Source organism: Pimephales promelas, chromosome 2, assembly GCF_988280905.1.
Source record: "Pimephales promelas chromosome 2, fPimPro1.hap1.1, whole genome shotgun sequence".
Taxonomy (NCBI): Eukaryota; Metazoa; Chordata; class Actinopteri; order Cypriniformes; family Leuciscidae; genus Pimephales; species Pimephales promelas.
In genome coordinates this window covers 16,630,893-16,652,120 of record NC_142770.1, presented here as the reverse complement: position 1 = coordinate 16,652,120, position 21,228 = coordinate 16,630,893, and the positions used below count along the sequence as shown (strand labels likewise).

The window sequence follows — 21,228 nt, the reverse complement described above, 5'->3', positions numbered from 1 at the left end:
TCCTTTACAGTCGTCTGCTTATTTATTACTTTCTTCTGTCTAAAATTGTGGCAGCAAAAATGAAAGCATCTCGTCCACTCACTCTGTGTTTAGCGCTAAAGCTCATGCAGTTGCTGCTGTTTCAGCTTTACAGTTGTATCACATACCAACTGCTTTATCATTATTATAAGCTATTAATGTGTTCAACCTCATGAGCGTCCACACAACCACACAACCATGCCGTGTCTGTCTACCCTGCTTGAGTTCTATCTTATCTGCCTAGCTACAATAAAAGCTATAACTGTAACTATAACTATAATTACAGATGCAATGCCAACCCAGAGCCAAGGTGATGATGTTTCCACACTGTCCAGTTCTGTTTCTCCTTGTTTTTCTTGTTCAGTCGATTCGGTTCCTTTTTCTGCTGTTGATTCTGCAACAAAAATGATAACAGGAAACTTTACCTCACAGTAATAAAGATAACAGATCTGTCTATAATTTATATAAGCATTCAGACTCAAACATCACTGAACTTCATATAAAGGATCAACTTCTTGCACTATTTAGATTTTAAACCAAACTAATTTAATTAAATTAAAAACTTCATGCCCTAATCTACTATTTGCACACACCCATAATGATCAGCTGTACAGAAGTATGTTCAGATGAGTGTGTGATGAGGCAGGTGTATTTTCCTCCATTGGCATAAATAAGTTTGTTGAGTTTGATGGAGAAGTTTCCTCTCTCATACTCCTGTGGAAAAGTTTCAATTCTGTTCTTATACTGTGGATCCTGTTTCTCTGAATTACTGCTGGGAATTATATCACACACAATCTTGCTGCCATTGTGTATCCAAAACACATTAATGTCTTCAAATTTATGATCATGTTCAGTGGAAGAACACGGCAGGAGAACAGAACCACCAATAACAGCCGTTACTGTTTCCTGTAGAAACACTGACACAACAGAAACTTTAATTGTAAATGAAGAGTTCAGATGCAAAAGCCTCTAAATGCCATTTGAAATTTTCTTCTAAAATGACCATTTTTATCAAGCTTGTATATTTAAGTTCAGTAATTTCACTTAAATGACAATTAATAGGTATCTTCATTGCCATTTAAGTGAAATTACTGAACTTAAATATATAAGCTTGATAAAAATTATCATTTTAGAAGAAAATTTCAAATAGCACTTAGAGGCTTTTGCATCTGAACTCTTCAAATGTATTTTAATTAACAGTCAGTGGCATTCATTTATATTTCAAATGTAGCTTGTTCAATTGCTTACCTTTGTTTATCAGCACCGCAAACACACAGATGAAGCAGCAACTGCAGAAACAGAAAAACAAGTTTATTTAACTTCCTTTGGTTGAGGGTTAGGGACTAAAGTCATGAGGTTTATTCCAACATAACACACATAATAAAGGTAAGATGTTAAGAGGGATGGTAACACTTTAGAATACGGTTCCTTCGTTAATGAATAACTACACAAGAACTAATGAGTAACACAATATTAACAATCTAGTAACTATTATTAACTAACAAGAAACTCTGATTAACGAACTAGTAAGTAATAGCGCACAGACGAAAGTGGTAGTTCACTATTAAGTAATCAATAACTACTATTTTTTTAATACTTCCCAGAGAACTACTGAAAAAGTTTATTAACAATCTAGTAACTACTATCAGTGGTGGAGGAAGTACTGAATCTCAGTACTTAAGTAAAAGTACAAATACCCAGATAAATATTTACTTTAGTAAAAGTAGAAGTAACACAATGACAACCATACTTAAGTAAAAAGTAAAAAGTACTTTATTTTAAATGTACTTTAAGTATTAAAAGTAAAAGTACTTGCATAACAATTTATTATCTTAATGTCTATTTTCTAATGATTAATAAAACATTTAATTCTAACACATTCAACCTAATAGCCTACTCCTATAATGATGTTCAATAATGATGGAAAAAAATGTCACCATTTCTGAAACAAGCTTGCAATTAGGCAATATCATGCTTATCCTTAGTACTATATGTTAATAACTATGTTTGGCAGTAAACGCGATTCATTTATGGTGTAATTCTGAACCTCTTGGCTTGCCATAATCCTAACCAAACCAAACATATATTACACACGGTGTGTTTCCTATGCACGTAAAAACAAATTTTCGCGTATGAGTTGCATGATAAACACACTGCGTGCGAGACGCATTTAGTGTGACCGGGTTGATATATTGTATCTATGGCAACCAAACGTCACTGGTGAGACAAACGTGCAACGAACGGACGGTCAGATTACGTTTTGGCAGGGGAAAAACTGAACAGAAAATGTAACGAAAATGTAACAGAAGCTGTAGAAATGTAGTGGAGTAGAAAGTAGAATAATTGCTGCAAAATGTAACGAAGTAAAAGTAAAAAGTATGCACTATTTATTGTACTTAAGTAAAGTAAAGATACGTGAAAAATGTACTTAAGTAAAGTAACGAAGTATTTGTACTTCGTTACATTCCACCACTGACTACTATTAACTAAAATAAATTCTTATTAACGAATTAGTAATTAATAGCACACAGATGAAAGTGTTAGGCTACTAGATACTTCTGTGGGAGTTACTAATTATTTGGATTCGTATTATAAAGTGAAGATCATTGGAACTAACTAGTAATTACTCAAGTGTTACTAAAGACATTTTCTAAAAGTATACTAAAGTTCAACAAAAATCTCAAACGTTTGCACAAATCATGATCATGTAGTAACACTTGAGTAATTACTAGTTAGTTCCAATGATCTTCACTTTATAATACGAATCCAAATAATTAGTAGTAAGTAATAGCTCACAGATGAAAGTGTTACTGTGGGAATTCGTATTATAAAGTGAAGATCTTTGGAACTAACTAGTAATTACTGTTAGATAAAAGTGTTACTACATGATCATGATTTGTGCAAACGTTTGATATTTTTGTTGAACTTTAGTATACTTTTAGAAAATGTCTTTAGTAATACTTTAGTAATTACTAGTTAGTTCCAATGATCTTCACTTTATAATACGAATCCAAATAATTAGTAACTCCCACAGAAGTATCTAGTAACACTTTCATCTGTGAGCTATTCCTTACTAATTCCTTAATAAGAGTTTATTTTAGTTAATAGTAGTTACTAGATTGTTAATAAACTTTTTCAGTATTTCTCTGGGAAGTATTAAAAAAATAGTAGTTATTGATTACTTAATAGTGAGCTACCACTTTCGTCTGTGCGCTATTACTTACTAGTTCGTTAATCAGAGTTTCTTGTTAGTTAATAATAGTTACTAGATTGTTAATATTGTGTTACTCATTAGTTCTTGTGTAGTTATTCATTAACGAAGGAACCGTATTCTAAAGTGTTACCGAAAGGATTATAGAGTGTCTCTCCCATACTTAGTTTTATTACTGATCACTGATAAGAAATAAAGTTAATCTCTAAATGTTACAAACTGGCAGTTTATTTTTTAAGGGGGAAACATTACTCTTCTGTTCTGACCCTATTGGTAAAACCTAGCCTGACTCCGTCATACTCATCATATTCAAGAGAGAATATGAGTCTGAAACTTCTCCATTGGGCTTTGATTATGAGGTGTTTCGTAACCGAACCAGGAAAAAAAACAAAACTCTGCACTCAATTGGATAGTCGGTAGACCTACCAACCAATCAGAGCAACGCAGTAAGTCAACTCCTTTGCATAGCGCAGTTTTCAAATATAGAACGTAGCCTACTTTATTTATTTTAGAAGTTAAATAACGAGTGTTGCTTCTTTTACTTACTTCTTCATGAGTGCCACCAAAGGAGAAACCACAACGACCACAGGCTTTTCATTACGTCCCATCTTCTTAACTTCTTAACTTCCCGACCAAAAAATGTTGTGGGCAGAGTTCGGGCTGGCATCCAGGCTAGGTAAAACCTTGAATTCACAACAAATAAAAAAGATATATTCGTTCATCTTAAATTTACTTTAGTATGCTATAATCTAGAATCCTGATCTTCTGCTGAATTTTCACCATTATAAATATCATAATGCTTATTATCTTAATCACTGAATCTCTAATCATCTGTCTTTCAAATATGTTGTTTTATTCATCAATAAAAGATACAACTTTTTATCATCTTTATCATTTATTTTATTTTAAAAGCATTTTATTTATCATTTGCAGTTGTTTGACTAGACTGTAAAAAATATATCTTTCAGTTTATTTCCAGTTTAACAGTGTGGCAACCTTATTTCATTAAGTTATATAATGTTAATATGTCTACTTTAACTTTCCAAATTTGCCTTTACTTTAAAATATACCAATAACCACCATAATAATACAGGAGGCACAATGGCCTATTAATAAAACATGATTAATACTCAGACAGTACACAGGGTCAAACACAATACAAAACACCATCAGAGTAACACACAACACTAAAATAATGCAATAAACATGAACTAAATTACATAAAATGCCACTCAAAACACACCAGTGCATGACCGTTAAGAGTTATTTATAAAGAATTTAATCATGTGGTGTGTAATGACTTTTACTGTTTTTACTGCCTAAATTATCTGGTAATGCATAGTTTTTACTTGCTAACCATACATTTATTTCACAATTAAATTAATATGATGTTTAGAAACATTTGAATTTTTTTTACCATGTAGAAACCAATAACATTTTTTAACTGTAGTGTACCAAATATTGTGTACAAAATATAAAAATCATCAGGTTTGACGTATAAAATGAAAATAAGCTGGGTGTTTTTTTCAGCATCTACTCGTCCTTCGTCTGATATGAGTTTGATCCAGACCCAGTATTAGTAAAATGAACAGCAGTAAATGAGTAAATGTTCTCAGACTTACATGAGTATCTGATCGAAGCTTCTTTCTTAAAGAGCCCCTATCATAGCATTTGAAATGTTCCTTTTTTTGTTTTAGGAGTTCCCAAAAACAGTTTAACATGCATGCAAGGATAAAAAACACTTTATTTGTCTTATAATATGCATTTATTTTTAACTGATTTGCTCACAGACTCCCAAATGATTCGTACAACGACTCATTTTTCCAAACTACTCCTTTGCGTGACGCTAATCGGCGGTGATTGGTCAGACGACAGACCCAGTCAGTTATTGTTTGTTAGTTATTAGTTAGTTTGTTAGTTATTATTCTTTATGACAACTCAAATAACAGCGACGAACATTTCACATATTTAAAAAAAAAATGACATTGGAGACCTAGAAGCTGCGCTGAGCGTAACTTACACACACACACACACACACACACACACACACACACACACACACACACAGTTATTGCGCCTTCCCTCCTCGCGCCCGATGCTACAAAACCGTTTAAAACCCATAAAAGCAACAATTATTAATAATACTTACAGGTTGTGATTCGAAGGAGGAAGCTGATCCATATACGTTGGGTAAGTAAGTTACTGAGCCCTCCTTCAGGAACAACCGCTTGCAAATCCACATTTGAAATCATTTATGTTTTTGAACGATACGTAATTAAAATGATGAGAACACAATCGGGCTATACTGTTGTGGTATCGTTGTAAATATGAACTCTAACCACCGATTCTTCACTTGCTCGTCCCTGGTAAATGAAAACAAAGTGGCTGAACTATCTTTGCATTGTAGAACACAGCGTCTTCTCGACATGATGCTATTTGAATGTGTAGACTTCACGTTTACACTTCCATCTGCGCGCGCAGTAACTAGGCGCGGCCAATATGTCTCTATGTCACGACGAACCAGCTAATGACTCGTTTCAAAAACAATTCATTTCATAGACTCAGAGTCGACTCTCACTTTTGAAAGACAATAACTTTATATACGGTGCACTTTCAGATATAAATCTTTGCAGGATGTTTTCATTCCCTTAGAGCTATATTCCACACCATATGAAGAGTCATTTTCAAAAATCCATGATATGGGCTCTTTAAACTTCTCTGAGAAAACACTGTGTTCTGGATCCTGATCCTCAACTGAAACATTTCTCAGAATGATGTCTCATATTCCTGCTGTCACTGAGTCTTTAATACACACTCATGTCTTGTTTATTTTGCACATTAGATACGGAGAACCGATGAGCTGGGGATACTGTGCATGCATGATAACATTGTCCTGACCTCTGTTTGTCTTTTTCACAAAACACTGAAGGACATGGATGCATCAACCATTAAATTATACTCATGTTAGTCTGTTAATCTGTTTATTATGAAAATTATTGTTCATATGTTGCAATGTTTTGGTTCCAATTACTAATGTATCATATAAAACAATGCTTGATTGCTGTTTCTTAATTATTCAGTTGTAATTATTTCAAATAATGAGAATCACATATTATTAAAACTCATCTCATATTAATGAAATTTTAAAAACTGCTTTTATATTTATAGCATTATTATGTTGTCTTTATTCATTAGGTTATATTCGCAAGTTACTGCAATTATCTGGTAATTTACTGTCATGTTTAACTTGATAAAGTAATGATAATGGTGAGGCGTTGAAAAAAAAAGTGTGTACAATGTGGTCAGAGCAAACTTGACTTCCTCTGTCTGGTTCAGAGCTGCAGTAGACTTCATCATACATGTGTGGAGGGTACCACGATTCATTATTCAGTGATTTTATTCAACCAGTACCATGAGGATCATTCAGCTTCAGATCTGTGAGTTTATAACATATGAAAATATTTACATGAGACATAACTATAAATTGTTTCATTTGTTATAGCTTCACAGTGGTTTTATGTGGCTAATTATGCATTTATTTGTATCTTATAGATGTATTAATCTGTTGTCGAGCTGCAGTCTCAGATCAACTCACTGATCTGGGATCAAATGTGACCATAAACTGTGATCTTGATGAAAATGAGGTTTATTGGATTTTACTGAAAACACCAGATCCTCCAACAGTGATTCTACGATCAACCTCAAATCCAACAGCGCCTTTTTACTCAAATAAAACATTCAGAAAGAAATATTCACTGCAATTTAATCATCATCTGGTTATTAATAATGTGACTGCTGATGAATTAGGAGTTTATTACTGTATGAACACAGACACACCTCCAAAACTCAGCAACAGCACCAGACTGACCTTCAATGGTGAGTTAATTTACACCTCTACTGATAAAAACATTGATGTACAATGTGAAATTGTGTGTTGATTATTTATTACTTCACTACTTCAGTTTTTTTTTTTTTATGAAAATCATAATTATCACTTATTTGGTTGCTCCACAGAGATGAATATCTTACAGATATTAAGGGTTTATAAAATTGCCGTCATTGCAAAATTCCACCTGGAGACTAATAAACTCTGAACATTTTCATTACAGAATCAACTCAAATAACTGAGTATCACAACCATACAGCCATGGAGTTTATTGATCAGAATCAGATTGATAAGAATCAGAAACAATATCAGATTATTATCATCATATCTGGACTGATGAATGGGCTTCTGCTCATTGTACTGATCGGTGAGTTATTCTTACCGTTTTAAAAACTATCAAATTAAATACACAGTAGTGCAATATATATATATATATATATATATATATATATATATATATATATATATATATATATGAAGTTTTTAATTACTTTGTTTAGCCTGCTTACATTTACACTACCATTCAAAAGTTTGGGGTCAATCCGATTTTTTTAGTTTTTCTCTTAAATATTTAAAGAAAAAATTTAATCATGGTTTGCACATAAATATGAAGCAGCACAACTGTTTTCAACTGTTATAATAATCATAAAAGATTCTTGTGCATAAAATCTTATTGACTTTATTTATTAGACTGATTTCTGATGGATCATGTGACACTGAAGACTGGATTAATGATGCTGAAAATTCAACTTTGATCACAGGAAAAAAATACACTTTACTATATATTCACAAAGAAAACAGCTGTTTTACATTGAAATAATATTTCACAATATTACTGGTTTTGTTTTGTATTTTTAATCAAATAAATGCAGCCTTGGTGAGCAGAAAAGACTTCTTTTAAAAACATTAAAAAATCTGTCCGACTCTTCCGAGCATCATTGAATCTGAATTTACTGTTTCATTCTTAGTTTTTGCTACTGGAAAAACAGAGAAGTTGGACAAATACATTCATACTGATCTGCAGACACAAGTTACATATCAGTTTCAAGACCCAGACCATGTAAGTTAATACATATATATATTTGTTGCTTACTTTCATTACCCAAAGTTTTAACTATTGATTATACTTGTAATTCATCATCATAAAACAATTCTACTTACCTGTTATGCCAACAAAATATTGTATTTTGTTTTGTTTTTTTCATAACTGATAAATGCTATGTTTTCCTTTTTGTTCTTCAGTTCACCAAAGTGGAAAATATTCAGCAAACAAACAACATCTGTCTTTGACTAATTAACATGTTCTTAAAATATCAAGCTTAAGTAAAAAATAAAATATTTTATGGTGTAATATATGGGCACATACTGTAAATCTTGGCAACAAAAATATTGAAAATGTTATTAAAAATTGTCTGTTATCAACCTTCAGTTAATATATTCATATCGATGTGCAATTCTTTATCTTTTTCAGTCAGGATTTGCATATTTGCACTTACAAATAAATCAACTTAAAATATGTAGTATCTAGTCACACCTGATACATATTTATATCAATATATGAAGAGTTCAGATGCAAAAGCCTCTAAGTGCCATTTGAAATTTTCTTCTCAAATGATCATTTTTATCAAGCTTGTATATTTAAGTTCAGTGATTTCACTTAAATGGCAATGATAATTACCTATTAATTGTTATTTAAGAGAAATTACTGAACTTAAATATACAAGCTTGATAAAAATCATCATTAAAGAAGAAAATTTTAAATGGCATTTAGAGGCTTTTGCATCTGAACTCTTTATATGTACTGTATATACCGGTATGTAAACTAATTTGTATTCAGCATAAATACACACAGTGTAACTACACAGGCTGCACAGTGTGGTTAAACTCAACTAAAGTGTTAAAGCAAAACCAGAAATATGTTCCACTGGTTTGGTCACTTTAACAGAGTCTCTCACCTTTGTCTAGAGTTGAGGTTTAACCTTACACCGAGTGCCAGTACCTTCATACATTTATGTGTCTCAGTTCTTACAGTTCTTACTTAAACTCAAATGAAACAGCAGAATTGCAGTTTGTCCGCTTTGTCTACTGTAGATCTACAAATTTATTGTCAGAGAACTTGACAAGTATTCAATATTAACCTCTGATCTTCATTGAGTGTGTTACTATAAAGATCAGTTTTATGTCTGCCTTGAGTTTTACCATAGTTAAAAATAATTCAGTGACACACTTGTGTCTTGGAAAGCTTGCTCCTTCAGTATTTGCAGATAATTTTTCCTTATTTCGATGTGATGTTTGTGATAGTGTAAAACATCACAATCAGTAAATGAGCCATCTCTCCACTATATAAACATATGTTGTTTATGTCTCTTGGGGTGCGTTATGGTTGAAAGGCCTTATTTTTGTTGCTACACTATGGAGAACGTAGTGAGGTCTGTGATAGGTGTAACAGACATTAAATGAGCAGTTAGTGGAAGTATGTTTTTAGCTGTGTAGCTTAGCTTTCTGTTATTTAGTGTCATTATGCGATTTTCCTTGTGTAGTGTGACGTTGGGCTACCAAGGCTGGCTGTGTGGAGTGCTGTTGGTGTGGTGTGCCTTCAAGGCCTCCTTCTGCATGTGTTTCACCACAGTGTAAAATAGCCAGGTCGGAGCACCAGCTGTTGCTGTTATAGCCACTAAAAATCTATGTGTAAAATCTGCTTCTCTATGATCTATCTATGTGCCGTCGTAATTATTACGTCATTGAATCGCAGTAAGTACATTGTTTGTGTGATAAATAAACTTGTATGCTTTCTAAATTGAGATTTTAATACACATTGATTTGTTTTATATTACTGTCACCAACCTGTGTAATGATTCTGACTGTTTTGCAACAGTCATCCATTTTATTGCTCACGGTATAAGTCCTTGTTATGTCTTTAATGTGTACGGTTCTGTAGTATGAATCCTTTCTTTTGTTAGTTAAAGGTGCCATCAAGCATAAAAAATCAAATCATACTCCATTTTCCATACCAGACGGGGGCACTATACCTCCAGAAAGTGAGTTGTGCCACGTGCGCGCGCACTCTCACATCTTCAAACAACACGGGCCAGCGCTGTCTTGCTGTCTCTCCCTCGTGCATATTAATCAAATCAATTGACATGATAGTAAAAGGTTGGAAGACCGCAGTTTCACATGGAGCATTTGAAAATTTTTTAGAGACTAAATTATAAAGGCCGTCTCATAGACGCCTGTCTCAAGCCGGTGCATTTTGACGATATGGGAAAATAAAGCCCAGACTATTATTTGAAGTTTGATGGTATTCGTTTTGTTCATATTACATTTTTATTGTTAGTTTAAATTAATTTGACAGACAGTATTCGCTGATGTTGACCAAGCTAGCGCCATTCAGAGCTGCCAACTCTCACTGTGAGACTTTTCACTCGCTCTCACGCCACACGTCAATTTTGTCACGCACAGAAAGTTATGTAGTTATGATGTATAAAAAAAATCTCAGCTCTCAGATTCTGTCAATTTTATTACGCAATTCAAACCATAAATACAGTTTGGGCGTTTTGTAAATGTTACACGACAGATCCCTAGCGCACGTGAACCGATCATCTCTACTAGCTAATGGTAAAACAACACGAACACTGTTGAAAGATACAGTATGTTACAACTTACCAAAATGTATTCCTCATGCATAATATCAACCAATCATTTTTTTAACTCTTCATCAACTCTTCCCTGAACTGAAATGTAGTAGTGGGCTGTACTTTCTACTACACGATTGACATCAGGTTCAAGTACGCCCACAAGCCGGCGCGAGTTACTCGTGTACTGCAGTTTGGCTGGTGTTCATGTTGCCCGCCCACATACTGCCTCCCATGGTCGAAACTGGTATTACAATGCCTGCCGGGCCGGGGCTAGTAATTTAGCATGCTAATTCAGGTTAATATCTCGGCGGCACTACAACTTGTCATTTTTTTAATTACATCATCAACCTTATTTCTTCTCATTCTTTTGATGCGTGTTGCTCATTTTTGGGATATTTTAACCTCAATTTTTACACATGGCACCTTTAAGTGTTGTTATTTGTGCTTTTCTTGATTTTCTGTTTATTTTTGTTCCTTTCTTTGCTTCCAGAAGCGGCTGGAAGTGTCATTATTTGCACTGAATCTGGGGGCTGTTTCTCTGATTCGCGTGTTGTCTCTTCTATGTACCTGGTGGTCATACGGGCCCGTTCTTCAAATAGAAAGCATCAGCCCCCTGCAATTATTGTCAATTTGTTGTTTTATTTGACCACTGGCAACCATAACTGTAATAAAAGCAAACACACACACACACACACACACACACACACACCGCTGCTGATATTGAGCAAACTCTACAGTTGCTTTTCCAGACTCACTGGCTCTTCTTTGTGCAAAATTAGGCATGTATCAGGTCAAATACTGTATATCTTAGATTGATACAAAACCTTACAATTCCATCTGCATGAATTTTACTGACAATTTGCTAATTGCTATACTATTAAAACTTTGGCACCACTCAACTTCTGACCATTCACACTGCCATCTTGCCGGATCCCTTATTAGAAGGGCTTTAACTTCTTGATATTTGGCAGCGTTGCCACAACGTTGCATCTTTCTCCGTTACCATTAACCACGACTCAAATTAACACATCAATGGCATCGTCCTCAGTCACTCCCTCTGTTTGCTGATTGGTCTTGTAAAAAAAATTACCAGAGAAAACCAAAGACTACAGCACAATCCCTGACGTAGTAAGGAAAATGAGCCAGGCTTCACTCTCTACTGGCCTCTGCAAGTCATTCATATGCCTCTCTTAACTTTTCCACGGAAAAAAGGTGGAAAACATCTAATTTCGAAATATTGTTGAAATATTTTAATATTATTTTCCAATTGATTTTTTGGATGTTTTTATCCAGAAAAGCTTTTGATTTGTAATTTTAATCACTATCAATTTGATTATTTTGATTGGAGGTAAATGCTTTCTGAAAGCAAGAGAACTCAAAGAAATGCAAAAGCAATTTGTGTTCTTCTTTATTATTTTATAGGGCCTATATTTTTGCTTTTATTCATTCATTAATTTAATTTATTATACAGAAAATGTTAAAAGTAACATTAAGGTACAATTTAAAAAGGCCTGACTCAGTTTAAAAAAAATGGTTTCTAGCAGGTTCCTGTTCTGCAGAACATAAAACACAATTTACACCACATGAAGTCAGAAACACTTATACAGGACATTAGCATACAGTATAGACAGATACAAATGATAGGTTATATAATTGTTTTAAAAATTACCTATTACATAACTGATTTCTTCTCAAATCAAGTTTGTATTATTTGAAATGTATTAGTTAACATTAATGTATGTCCATATATTTAGGTATGTGGTAAGTGGCCATGTAACAAGTGGAATGAACATCGTCAGGAACATCTACATGAACAAACTACAACAATCATTCTGTCAAACTGTTCAAACCTCACTCACTGACTGCACTGCCATTCTTTTTCCGTTTGAGGTTTAAAAATGCAGATATGTCTAAAGCAAATGTGAACTCTGCTAAAGGGGTAAACCACCTGTCTAAAAAAACATGTGATCATATGAGTCATTTATTGTCAAGTGACCAACTCAGAGGAACTGATGGTTCAAATACTTAGCTTAGCTTCACACTTTATTTGAGCTAAACCACACTGCTTATACACTTCTGCATAGAAGAGCAAAAGATTTGCATGCACAGATTTAATGCCTATTATCTTTTAGGAGATACAATAAATATTGAACAACTGTACTAACTAAGCAAAACAACTCTGAAATGTCCAACATAATTATGCACAACATGTGCTGTGAATATGTTAAAATTGTGCAAAGAATGTGAAATGCTTAGTAAAATCTCATAGAAAAGAAGCTGCAAAATCCTACTTCACATGACAAAGCCACAGCACTTACAGAAGTCAGACTGAACTCTGACTTTAAATTGTGGCCATTTTAAATGCCAAGAATCGCACAGGTTACATAAAAACATGCATATTTAAAGGAGAACTCCGGCGCAAAATGAACCTTTGGTCTAATAATTACACATTGTTACCTATTCAAACGTTATCTGACTTTTTTTTTAATGAATTCCGAATGTAAATAGTTTTATCTCTAAAAACAGTTTAGCCTATAACGCTAGTAGATAGGGCATAGAGTAATGACAAATAAAAATGTTATTACCACTAACAAGGCTCATAAAATAGCCCCACACTAACACGGTAGCATAATAAGTGTCCCTACATTCAAACCGAAGCATTGAGAACTTTGTCAGTGTCCAAACAGTTTAATAAGAAGATATTTTATACACACAGTCAACAGTCTCTACCAGTCGATCTACGAACACCGATCCATGTGCGCTGGTGAGATGTGAATAAGGTGATAAGGTGAGTGCGAACAGTTGGCTACGCGCACATATTGAAGAGAAGAAAATGGTTCGTGTTTGTGTTTCTTCCGGAAACAACGGACCATATGAGATTCTGCACAGTTCAGCGCACTTGGATCGGTGTTCGTAGATCGACTGGTAGAGACTATTTTTCAAAGATGGCTTCTTCCTGTATTCGCGAAGTTGACTGTGTGTATAAAATATCTTCTTATTAAACTGTTTGGACACTGACAAAGTTCTCAACGCTTCGGTTTGAATGTAGGGACACTCATTATGCTGTCGTGTTAGTGTGGGGCTATTTTAAACATTGTTAGTGGTAATAACAAGCGATTTTTATTTGTCATTACTCTATGCCCTATATACTAGCGTTATACTAGCGTTTTAGGCTAAACTGTTTTTATAGATAAAACTATTTACATTCGGCAATCATGAAAACAAATCTCAGATAACGGTTGACTAGGTAGCAATGTGTAATTAGACCAAAGGTTCATTTTGCGCCGGAGTTCTCCTTTAAACAAATTTCATATATTTAAAGATTGAAAGAGTTAGTTCCTCCAAAAATATTAATTCTCACAGTTAATGTCATTCCAAACCTGAAAGACTTTAGTTAATCTTCGAAACGAAATGGAGATCTTTTTGATGAAATCTGAGTGATTTCTCTCCCTCTCTTTTCAGCTACGCAACAACCACTTTGACTCTTCAAAAAGTTCAAAAGAGATCGTAAAATTAAGTCATATGAATTAAGCGTAATTGACCCTTTTCGGTCGTATTGCGGTGAACCTGTTAAAAAAAAGACGAAAAAAAAGAGAATTTTGAAGAAATTCTGACTCTCAGAGGAAATGCTCTGATCTTCTGCCTTTTCTTACCAATTGGCACCTCTGGTTTAAATCTATAGTACCAGTTACAATGTACATGCTATATGTCGTTAAGATAAATGTCATCTGGTTTAATATTTAGCGCCTAATGATATTTAAAGTGTGGCTTAAAGGGTTAGTTCCCCACAAAATGAAAATTATGTCATTAATTACTCCCCCTCATGCCGTCGAAGCCCGTAAGACCTCCGTTCATCTTCAGAACACAGTTTAAGATATTTTAGATTTAGTCTGAGAGCTTTCTGTCCCTCCATTGAAAATGTACCTTATACTGTCCTTGTCCAGAAAGGAAATAGAGACATCATCAAAGTAGTCCATGGTACATCAGTGGGCTAGTTAGAATGTTTTGAAGCATCGAAAATACATTTTTGTCCAAAAATAGCAAAAAAACTACGACTTTATTCAGCATTGTATTGTCTTGCGGTTCTGCTGCCAATCAGCATCTCTGTATACAGTATTTCAAAGATGTTGTTCAGGTGTTTATCCAGTAGAGGGCGCCACACAACACAACAGTGAGGAAAACACACTAAACAACACCTTTCTGTTTACTGTATTTCTATATTTTAGTTATGAGCATTTTTTGTCTCTCTCAGTTTGCAGAAGTGTGTCACCTGATGACACTGTTTGATGTTTTATGGCTGAATGTTGCTGAGGCTCCTGTATACTTTAGTTATAATCATTATCACAAGTAAGAAGAGTCCAGTCCTATTTCTCCACAGATTTCTATACTGAGATACACCAAGTGCCTCATTGGGCCCTCAAAGAGCCCCAGTTAAAGCAAAGAGCCAAACGTCCGTGGACATTATGATCATTTGCTTTGTTTCACTCTGTTTCTCTTCTGATTTAGCAGTTATTAATGCATGAAAAGTTATGTGTGGAAAAACTAGCCTGGGATCAGCGACGTACAGTAAGACATGGAAAATATATAATGGGATTTGGGACCATAAACTTAATTTTAATTTTATGTGAATTTTATGTGATATATATATATATATATATATATATATATATATATATATATATATATATATATAAACAAGCAGTTTTAATCTTAAGAAATATAAAATTCTAAATATATAAAATGATTTTCCAGTATAGTGTTAAAGCTGTGTAGCAGTATATATGTGTTTTATTTGTTGCACACTGTCCATACAAATACATTGTTTTAATTGACACGATATCAGGAATTAATGAACATGTTTGGTAAATTATGTGCAGTTCTAACATGAAATGATACAAAATACATTTAATAATGGCAAACGCAGCGTGACAAAGAACACTTGTGGTAAAGATAGCAAACTATTGACAAGCTTATTTTCTTCAGATACAGCAAAAACATGTTCCTTATTCAGCATTTGTGTTACACAATAAAAACCATGCGATGCGTTTGGCAAGTATAACAGGAAAAAAAACTATTATATTATCTAACTATTATAAAATAAAAATAAAAACAATCAGTAAAAGCTTATACCTTGTCATTTATATAGAACAGAATGAGTCAGCTTGAGTTCTTTTTTTTTTCAAGAGAAATATTATGAAAAAAAATCAACTTAATTCCATATTTCATAATTGAACAATGCTGATTCAATGCAAAAAGGCTATTATGTTAACACTGTCAGCTCCTGTATCTTCTGCTTGATTTTTTGTGGATTTTTTTCCTGTTTCCTATAATTTACATATGCAGCATTCAGGTTGAGGATCAGTTGTTCACCAGTTGGTCAAACACTTTTTGTATTTAGAAGTTTTTAATATTAAAATAATTAAAATCATCATATATTAATCAACCAGTTTCACACACTATATTGATCCGCTTTCTCCTGTTCAGAATAAGAGTTTGTAAATCAGGTTGTTGGAGATATTTCTCTCAGGAAAAGTTTCGGCTCTGTTCGTGTACTCTGAGTCCTGACACTAAATATTTATTCTTAATTATACTATTTAGGTGGCATGAATTTGATATGAGTCATGAGAACAGAGTTATTCAGATGTTCAACTTGTTCCACAGCACTGCAAACACACAAGTTCCTGTAAGCAGTCGATCATGACACTAGTAATAATGACAGGGTCAACATTTGATTCCCACACAGACAGGATAAGATGTCCTCGTTGATAAATGATCTCATGTTTTGTCAGTGATAATAGTAAACATTAGATTTAAATAGAAACATAACCTGGCCTTTTTGAAATATAGTGAGATCTGGATCACTGGTTGGTTGTTGAACAGGTTGAACAAGTGAGGACATATTTTGAATAGTGAAAGACTTTCTGTAGCCTACGTCATAAACAGTAGCAGCAGTCTTTGCTGTTCCACCTGTTTCACTTTTTAACATTTCTCTAAATGATTTCTTATATTCCTGCTGCCGTTGAGTCCTATGAGTCTTAATAACGAACAGAGCTGGATCCTGATGAGAGTGTGCAAATACGACAATATCTCCCCCATCCATTATAAATCACATGCTTCTTGTCTAACTCAGGATGGAGTACAAATTCTCGTTCTTGTTTAGCACAGATTTTATCACTTTGGGATTTTGCTTAGATATAAAGTGCATTAAAATAAAATGTATTATTATTAATGGATTATTATGTCTTGACTTAGTTTATTATCAGAGAACAATAAACAAGAGAGAATTTATGCTAATGTATAAATGCTATTATTCAGGGTGAAAAAAACACAGAGGCATTCAGAGGCCAATATATGATAAGGAGTGGTGTTGATGTGGAAGCTATGAGCATCAGGATATTTGTCATATACACACATGAGAAAAGACCATTCCGTGTGCTCTGATACTGAGATGCAGCTGGACATTCAAACCCCCACAGGTCCTTCAAAGTGTCCCAGTGCACTGCCCAAAACATACCAAGCATCTACAGGAAGAGTTAGTTGTGATGGGGAGACAGTGGCGTTCAGATACTGGGATTTATCTAAATGTGTGAACCAAACTAAACTCATATACCACTGATGTGCTGTTTTTGTTGTTGTTTTTATAAACCGAAACTACATTTCTGCTTTCACACTTAGCATAAAAGCATCATTCAAATTATTACTGTACATGTAAATGCAAAACATTTGTTTTTAGTAAAAACTATGATTATAAATATCCAAACAACTGACACATTATTTCAGCAAAACAATTTATTAGGTCTTCATCATAATAAGATCATGCAAATACAATGAAACAACGCTCCATTTTTCCTCTGTTCATACATGAGAAATGTTAAACACTTCACAGTTCCAGCAAATAAAACAATATTTTCAAGATGAATGTTTAAGGCAGCAACATGTTGACAGACTCAATTGTCTTTAAACCAATAATGTATCTTTTCAAGATCCCATTCTGTTCATAAGAACGCAGTGCATAAAGCAAAAATGTAACGGTACAAAACAATGTCTTTTACATCATAAAACTGCAAAAACTAAATGTTCGTTACAAAGTGGAAAATAAGGCAAAGTTATTTATAGAACACTTTAAACATGGCAAGTAAAACACTTTACTTTAAAGTGAAAATCATAAAGGGTTACAAAATATAAATATAGTCATTAAGGCAAGAATACGTAACGTTGGTTCTTTAGCAGATGCAGAATAAAATACTTGTGGAGGAACATTAAGCTCTGGCCAATGAGTAGCGAGTCGCTCTGCTTTTCAGCACACGTGAATCTGATGGTTCGAGGTGCATCACTTAATAAGGACTTTGTCAATTTTAATTTTTTAATGAATTTTATTTTCATTTTTTTACTTCAATTTCAACTTTCTTCTCATAATTCTGACTTATTGCATAATTTACATTTTATGTCGTAATTTCAACTTTTTAAATCTCATATTTATTTACGATTTTATCAAAACATGATAGATTTTTCTTGCGTGCAGGATTAGTCCTACATACTGATCCCATGCTTACAGCTGATCGTCTTATCAGTGCAAATGTCACCAACAACATTAAACTCTATCTATTTAAAAAAATAAAATCAATAAAAATGAAAGACAGATATTTAAGAAAATATGTCTTATGATTAGGTCAGTAACTTGTATTCTGCTGTTGTTTTGACTGGGCAGTGTAAACCAACATAAACTAAATCTTGTCTGTGTTTCCTAAAAGCATCGTAAGCTGAAGTAGATCATAAAGCCTTTGCCACCATCGGTCTCGAGTCTCAACAATACACCTTAGTTTTATGTGGCTTTAAACAACTTCCACTGCATATGATGACCTTCTTTCCTATATTTACAGATATGAGACAAACGCGCAAAGATGAATGAAAGGAAGAATGATATTTCCCCGTGAAATCCATCATTGCAGCTGTGTTATAGGCTTAATGTGATCAGCAGGAAATACAGCAACACACACTCACTCAATCTACATTTTCCATTCTGTTCTGTTATTCAACCAAATCATTTACAGTCGTCTGCTTATTTATTAATTTCTTCTATCTAAAGTTGTGGCAGCAAAAATGAAAGCATCAACCTCCTCCACTGACTCTGTTTTTAGCGCTAAAGCTCAAGCAGTTGCTGCTGTTTCAGCTTTACAGTTGTGTGAGTCACATACCAACAGCTTTTTCATTATTATCAGCTATTACTGATTCATGTGTTCAACCTCATGAGCATCTGAACCCATGTCGTGTCTGTCTACCCTGTGACTGCTTGAGTTCCTTATTTTATGCCAAGCCACAATAAATATAACTATAACAGCAGATGCAATGCCAACCCAGAGCCAAGGTGATGATGTTTCCACACTGTCAGGTTCTGTTTCTCCTTGTTTTTCTTGTTCAGTCGATTCGGTTCCTTTTCCTGCTGTTGATTCTACAACAAAAAAGTATAACAGGAATTGTTACCTCACAGTAATAAAGACAACAGATCTTTCTATAGTTAAATACAGAAGCATTCAGACTCAAACATCACTAGTAAACTTCACATATGGGATCAACAAATTGCAATATTTAAATTTTAAAGCAAACTTATTTAATTAAATTAAAAACTTCAAGCCCTAATCCACTAGTTTCACACACCGTTGATGATAAGTTGTACAGTCTTCTGTTCATTTGAGTGTGTGATGAAGCAGATGTGTTTTCCAGCATCAGTGTGAGTGAGATTGTTGAGTTTGATGGAGAAGTTTCCTCTCTCATACTCCTGTGGGAAACTTTCAACTCTGTTCTTGTACAGAGGGTCCTGTTTCTCTAGTGAATCTTCACCATTGACTATATCATACACAAGCTCACTGCCATTGTGTCTCCAATGCACCTCAGTGTCTTGAGGTTCAAGATCATGTTTAGTGGAAGAACACGGCAGGAGAACAGATCCACCAATAACAGCCATTACTGTTTCCTGCAGAGACACTGAAATGACAGAAACTTTGGTCACACTTTATAATAACTGCATACTATAAATCAGTTAAGCATTGGTAAATAGTTAATTCATCATTTATCAAACATAGGCATTAATAAGCAGTTTTTAAATACAGTAAAAATGATTTATTCTTGATTTATAAGCACATCTATAATGTGTTTAATAATAGTATTTTCATACTTTATAAATGATCTGTTTATCTTTTCTAAATTATCCATTACATTATTTCCAAACCAGTTATTTAGGAGTTGTCAGTGGTTTATGAGATCATTTACAAAGTGAGAGTACATGATTTATAAACTAAATTTACATTTATTCTTTAAACAATAGTTACTCAGTGGGTTAATAAATGCTTTATTAACATGTATTCCTACTGTAATTTTAGATAAATTCAGGTAGTTTAAAAGTTGTCAGTTATCTAAAGTGAGGACTATTTATGACTTGTAAAGCTTTTACAAATGAGATTTAAAAGCTCAGTTATCTCCTAAACAGAAAAATTAAACTAACACCACAGAGTGAAACAGAACATAATGCATAACTAATGATTTATACAGTTATTAGACTGTTACTGAAACGGTAATTGTAAATGTAGGACAAAAGCCGAGTCCAAAGTGACCAATATGGAGGGGTGAGAGGGTTTAACCCCCTCAGAAAGCTTATCAGCAGGTAATTTCTTCCAACCGGATGTTCATTCCGGTTTGGGAATTACAAATTTGGGAATTAAAAAACGTAATAACGGCCACATACACTATAAGTGCAGAGAGTGCATGGCCATTGTCTAATTGCTCTTATAAGAATGACAGTTGATTGACAGAGAACAATCAGGGGTTCTTCACCCTGCATTCTACACCACTACAATCACTTTTCACTTATGAAACACTTTTCACAGTTTCCATAGGAATTAATTGAAAACGCTCGATTCGCGGCAGTGTGAATGCATCGAGAGACAGAGCAAGCATGGGTTCGTGCAAATGTATTTGGAGGTTATGGTTTGCTATCAGGTTTCTTAAGTTCAAAATCAATAGCATTGGTTGGTGCTGATTGTTTTTCATGAAGTAAAGAGCTTAACGTTTGGAGAGTAGGTTCAAGTTTGGAGAGTGTATAGGCCTACCTGAAGAATTATTTTAATATAAATAAGTTCATATCAGTAAAATGTCAAAAATATAGTTGAGCATATTTTCTTTGTCCATTTCCACACGTAAATCTGTAAGTGTTTCTGATCAAAAGAGATCCCAAAGATGGAACTGCTAATAATAATCAGGATAGGAGACACGCAACCGTAGTTAGATTAGTCCGAATCAGAAATCGGTGTAGTGGAAAAGACAACGACGTGGTCCATGAAAGAATATCACTGATAGACTGAATTATTTTTGGTCTAAAAGTAGCGTAGCATTGGTTACAATCGATCTGGCAATTATTTTATTTACAAATTAAGCACTGATCTACAGGGTTGCTTGGCGGGGCATTGAACTGAACGCTGACCTGA

At 33.9% G+C, this 21,228-nt stretch overlaps 3 protein-coding genes across 4 annotated transcripts in view; 1 reads left to right on the top strand and 2 right to left on the bottom strand.

Annotated features, from left to right (window-relative positions):
* On the bottom strand, nucleotides 1–6,590 carry LOC148995828 (CD276 antigen homolog). Its single transcript, XM_089119142.1, has 3 exons — nucleotides 6,543–6,590; nucleotides 612–987; nucleotides 1–412 (listed from the first exon to the last, which is right to left on the bottom strand). Exons 1-3 carry the CDS (start codon nucleotides 6,588–6,590, stop codon nucleotides 246–248), a joined length of 591 nt encoding a protein of 196 aa, XP_088975268.1. The 3' UTR covers nucleotides 1–245.
* Nucleotides 6,591–6,626: 36 nt separating this feature from the next.
* Nucleotides 6,627–8,405, top strand: LOC120495325 (uncharacterized). The gene is made up of 5 exons (XM_039694830.2): nucleotides 6,627–6,666; nucleotides 6,782–7,105; nucleotides 7,339–7,482; nucleotides 8,084–8,175; nucleotides 8,358–8,405. The coding sequence occupies exons 1-5, from the start codon at nucleotides 6,642–6,644 to the stop codon at nucleotides 8,403–8,405; spliced, it is 633 nt and encodes a 210-aa protein (XP_039550764.2). The 5' UTR covers nucleotides 6,627–6,641.
* Nucleotides 8,406–17,521: 9,116 nt separating this feature from the next.
* Nucleotides 17,522–21,228, bottom strand: part of LOC148995827 (CD276 antigen homolog) — a 50,004-nt gene continuing 46,297 nt past the window's right edge. For both annotated transcript variants that reach the window (XM_089117175.1, XM_089117173.1), the window contains exons 5-6: nucleotides 19,406–19,732; nucleotides 17,522–19,199 (exon numbers count right to left, since the gene is read on the bottom strand). In XM_089117175.1, coding sequence (XP_088973301.1) covers nucleotides 18,973–19,199; nucleotides 19,406–19,732 — 554 coding nt within the window. In that variant the 3' untranslated portion in view covers nucleotides 17,522–18,972. The remainder of the gene's footprint in view (nucleotides 19,200–19,405; nucleotides 19,733–21,228) is intronic.

Excerpts from the sequence above, each read along its gene's own strand:
- LOC148995828 (XM_089119142.1), bottom strand. The coding sequence starts at position 6,590 with ATGTATGATGAAGTCTACTGCAGCTCTGAACCAGACAGAGGAAGTCAA. Across the intron at positions 988-6,542 it reads AACCAGACAGAGGAAGTCAA|AGGCTTTTGCATCTGAACTC; the intron begins GTTTGCTCTGAC and ends AATGGCATTTAG. Across the intron at positions 413-611 it reads TGTACAGCTGATCATTATGG|AATCAACAGCAGAAAAAGGA; the intron begins GTGTGTGCAAAT and ends TTTTTGTTGCAG.
- LOC120495325 (XM_039694830.2), top strand. The coding sequence starts at position 6,642 with ATGAGGATCATTCAGCTTCAGATCT. Across the intron at positions 6,667-6,781 it reads GATCATTCAGCTTCAGATCT|ATGTATTAATCTGTTGTCGA; the intron begins GTGAGTTTATAA and ends TGTATCTTATAG. Across the intron at positions 8,176-8,357 it reads AGTTTCAAGACCCAGACCAT|TTCACCAAAGTGGAAAATAT; the intron begins GTAAGTTAATAC and ends TTTGTTCTTCAG.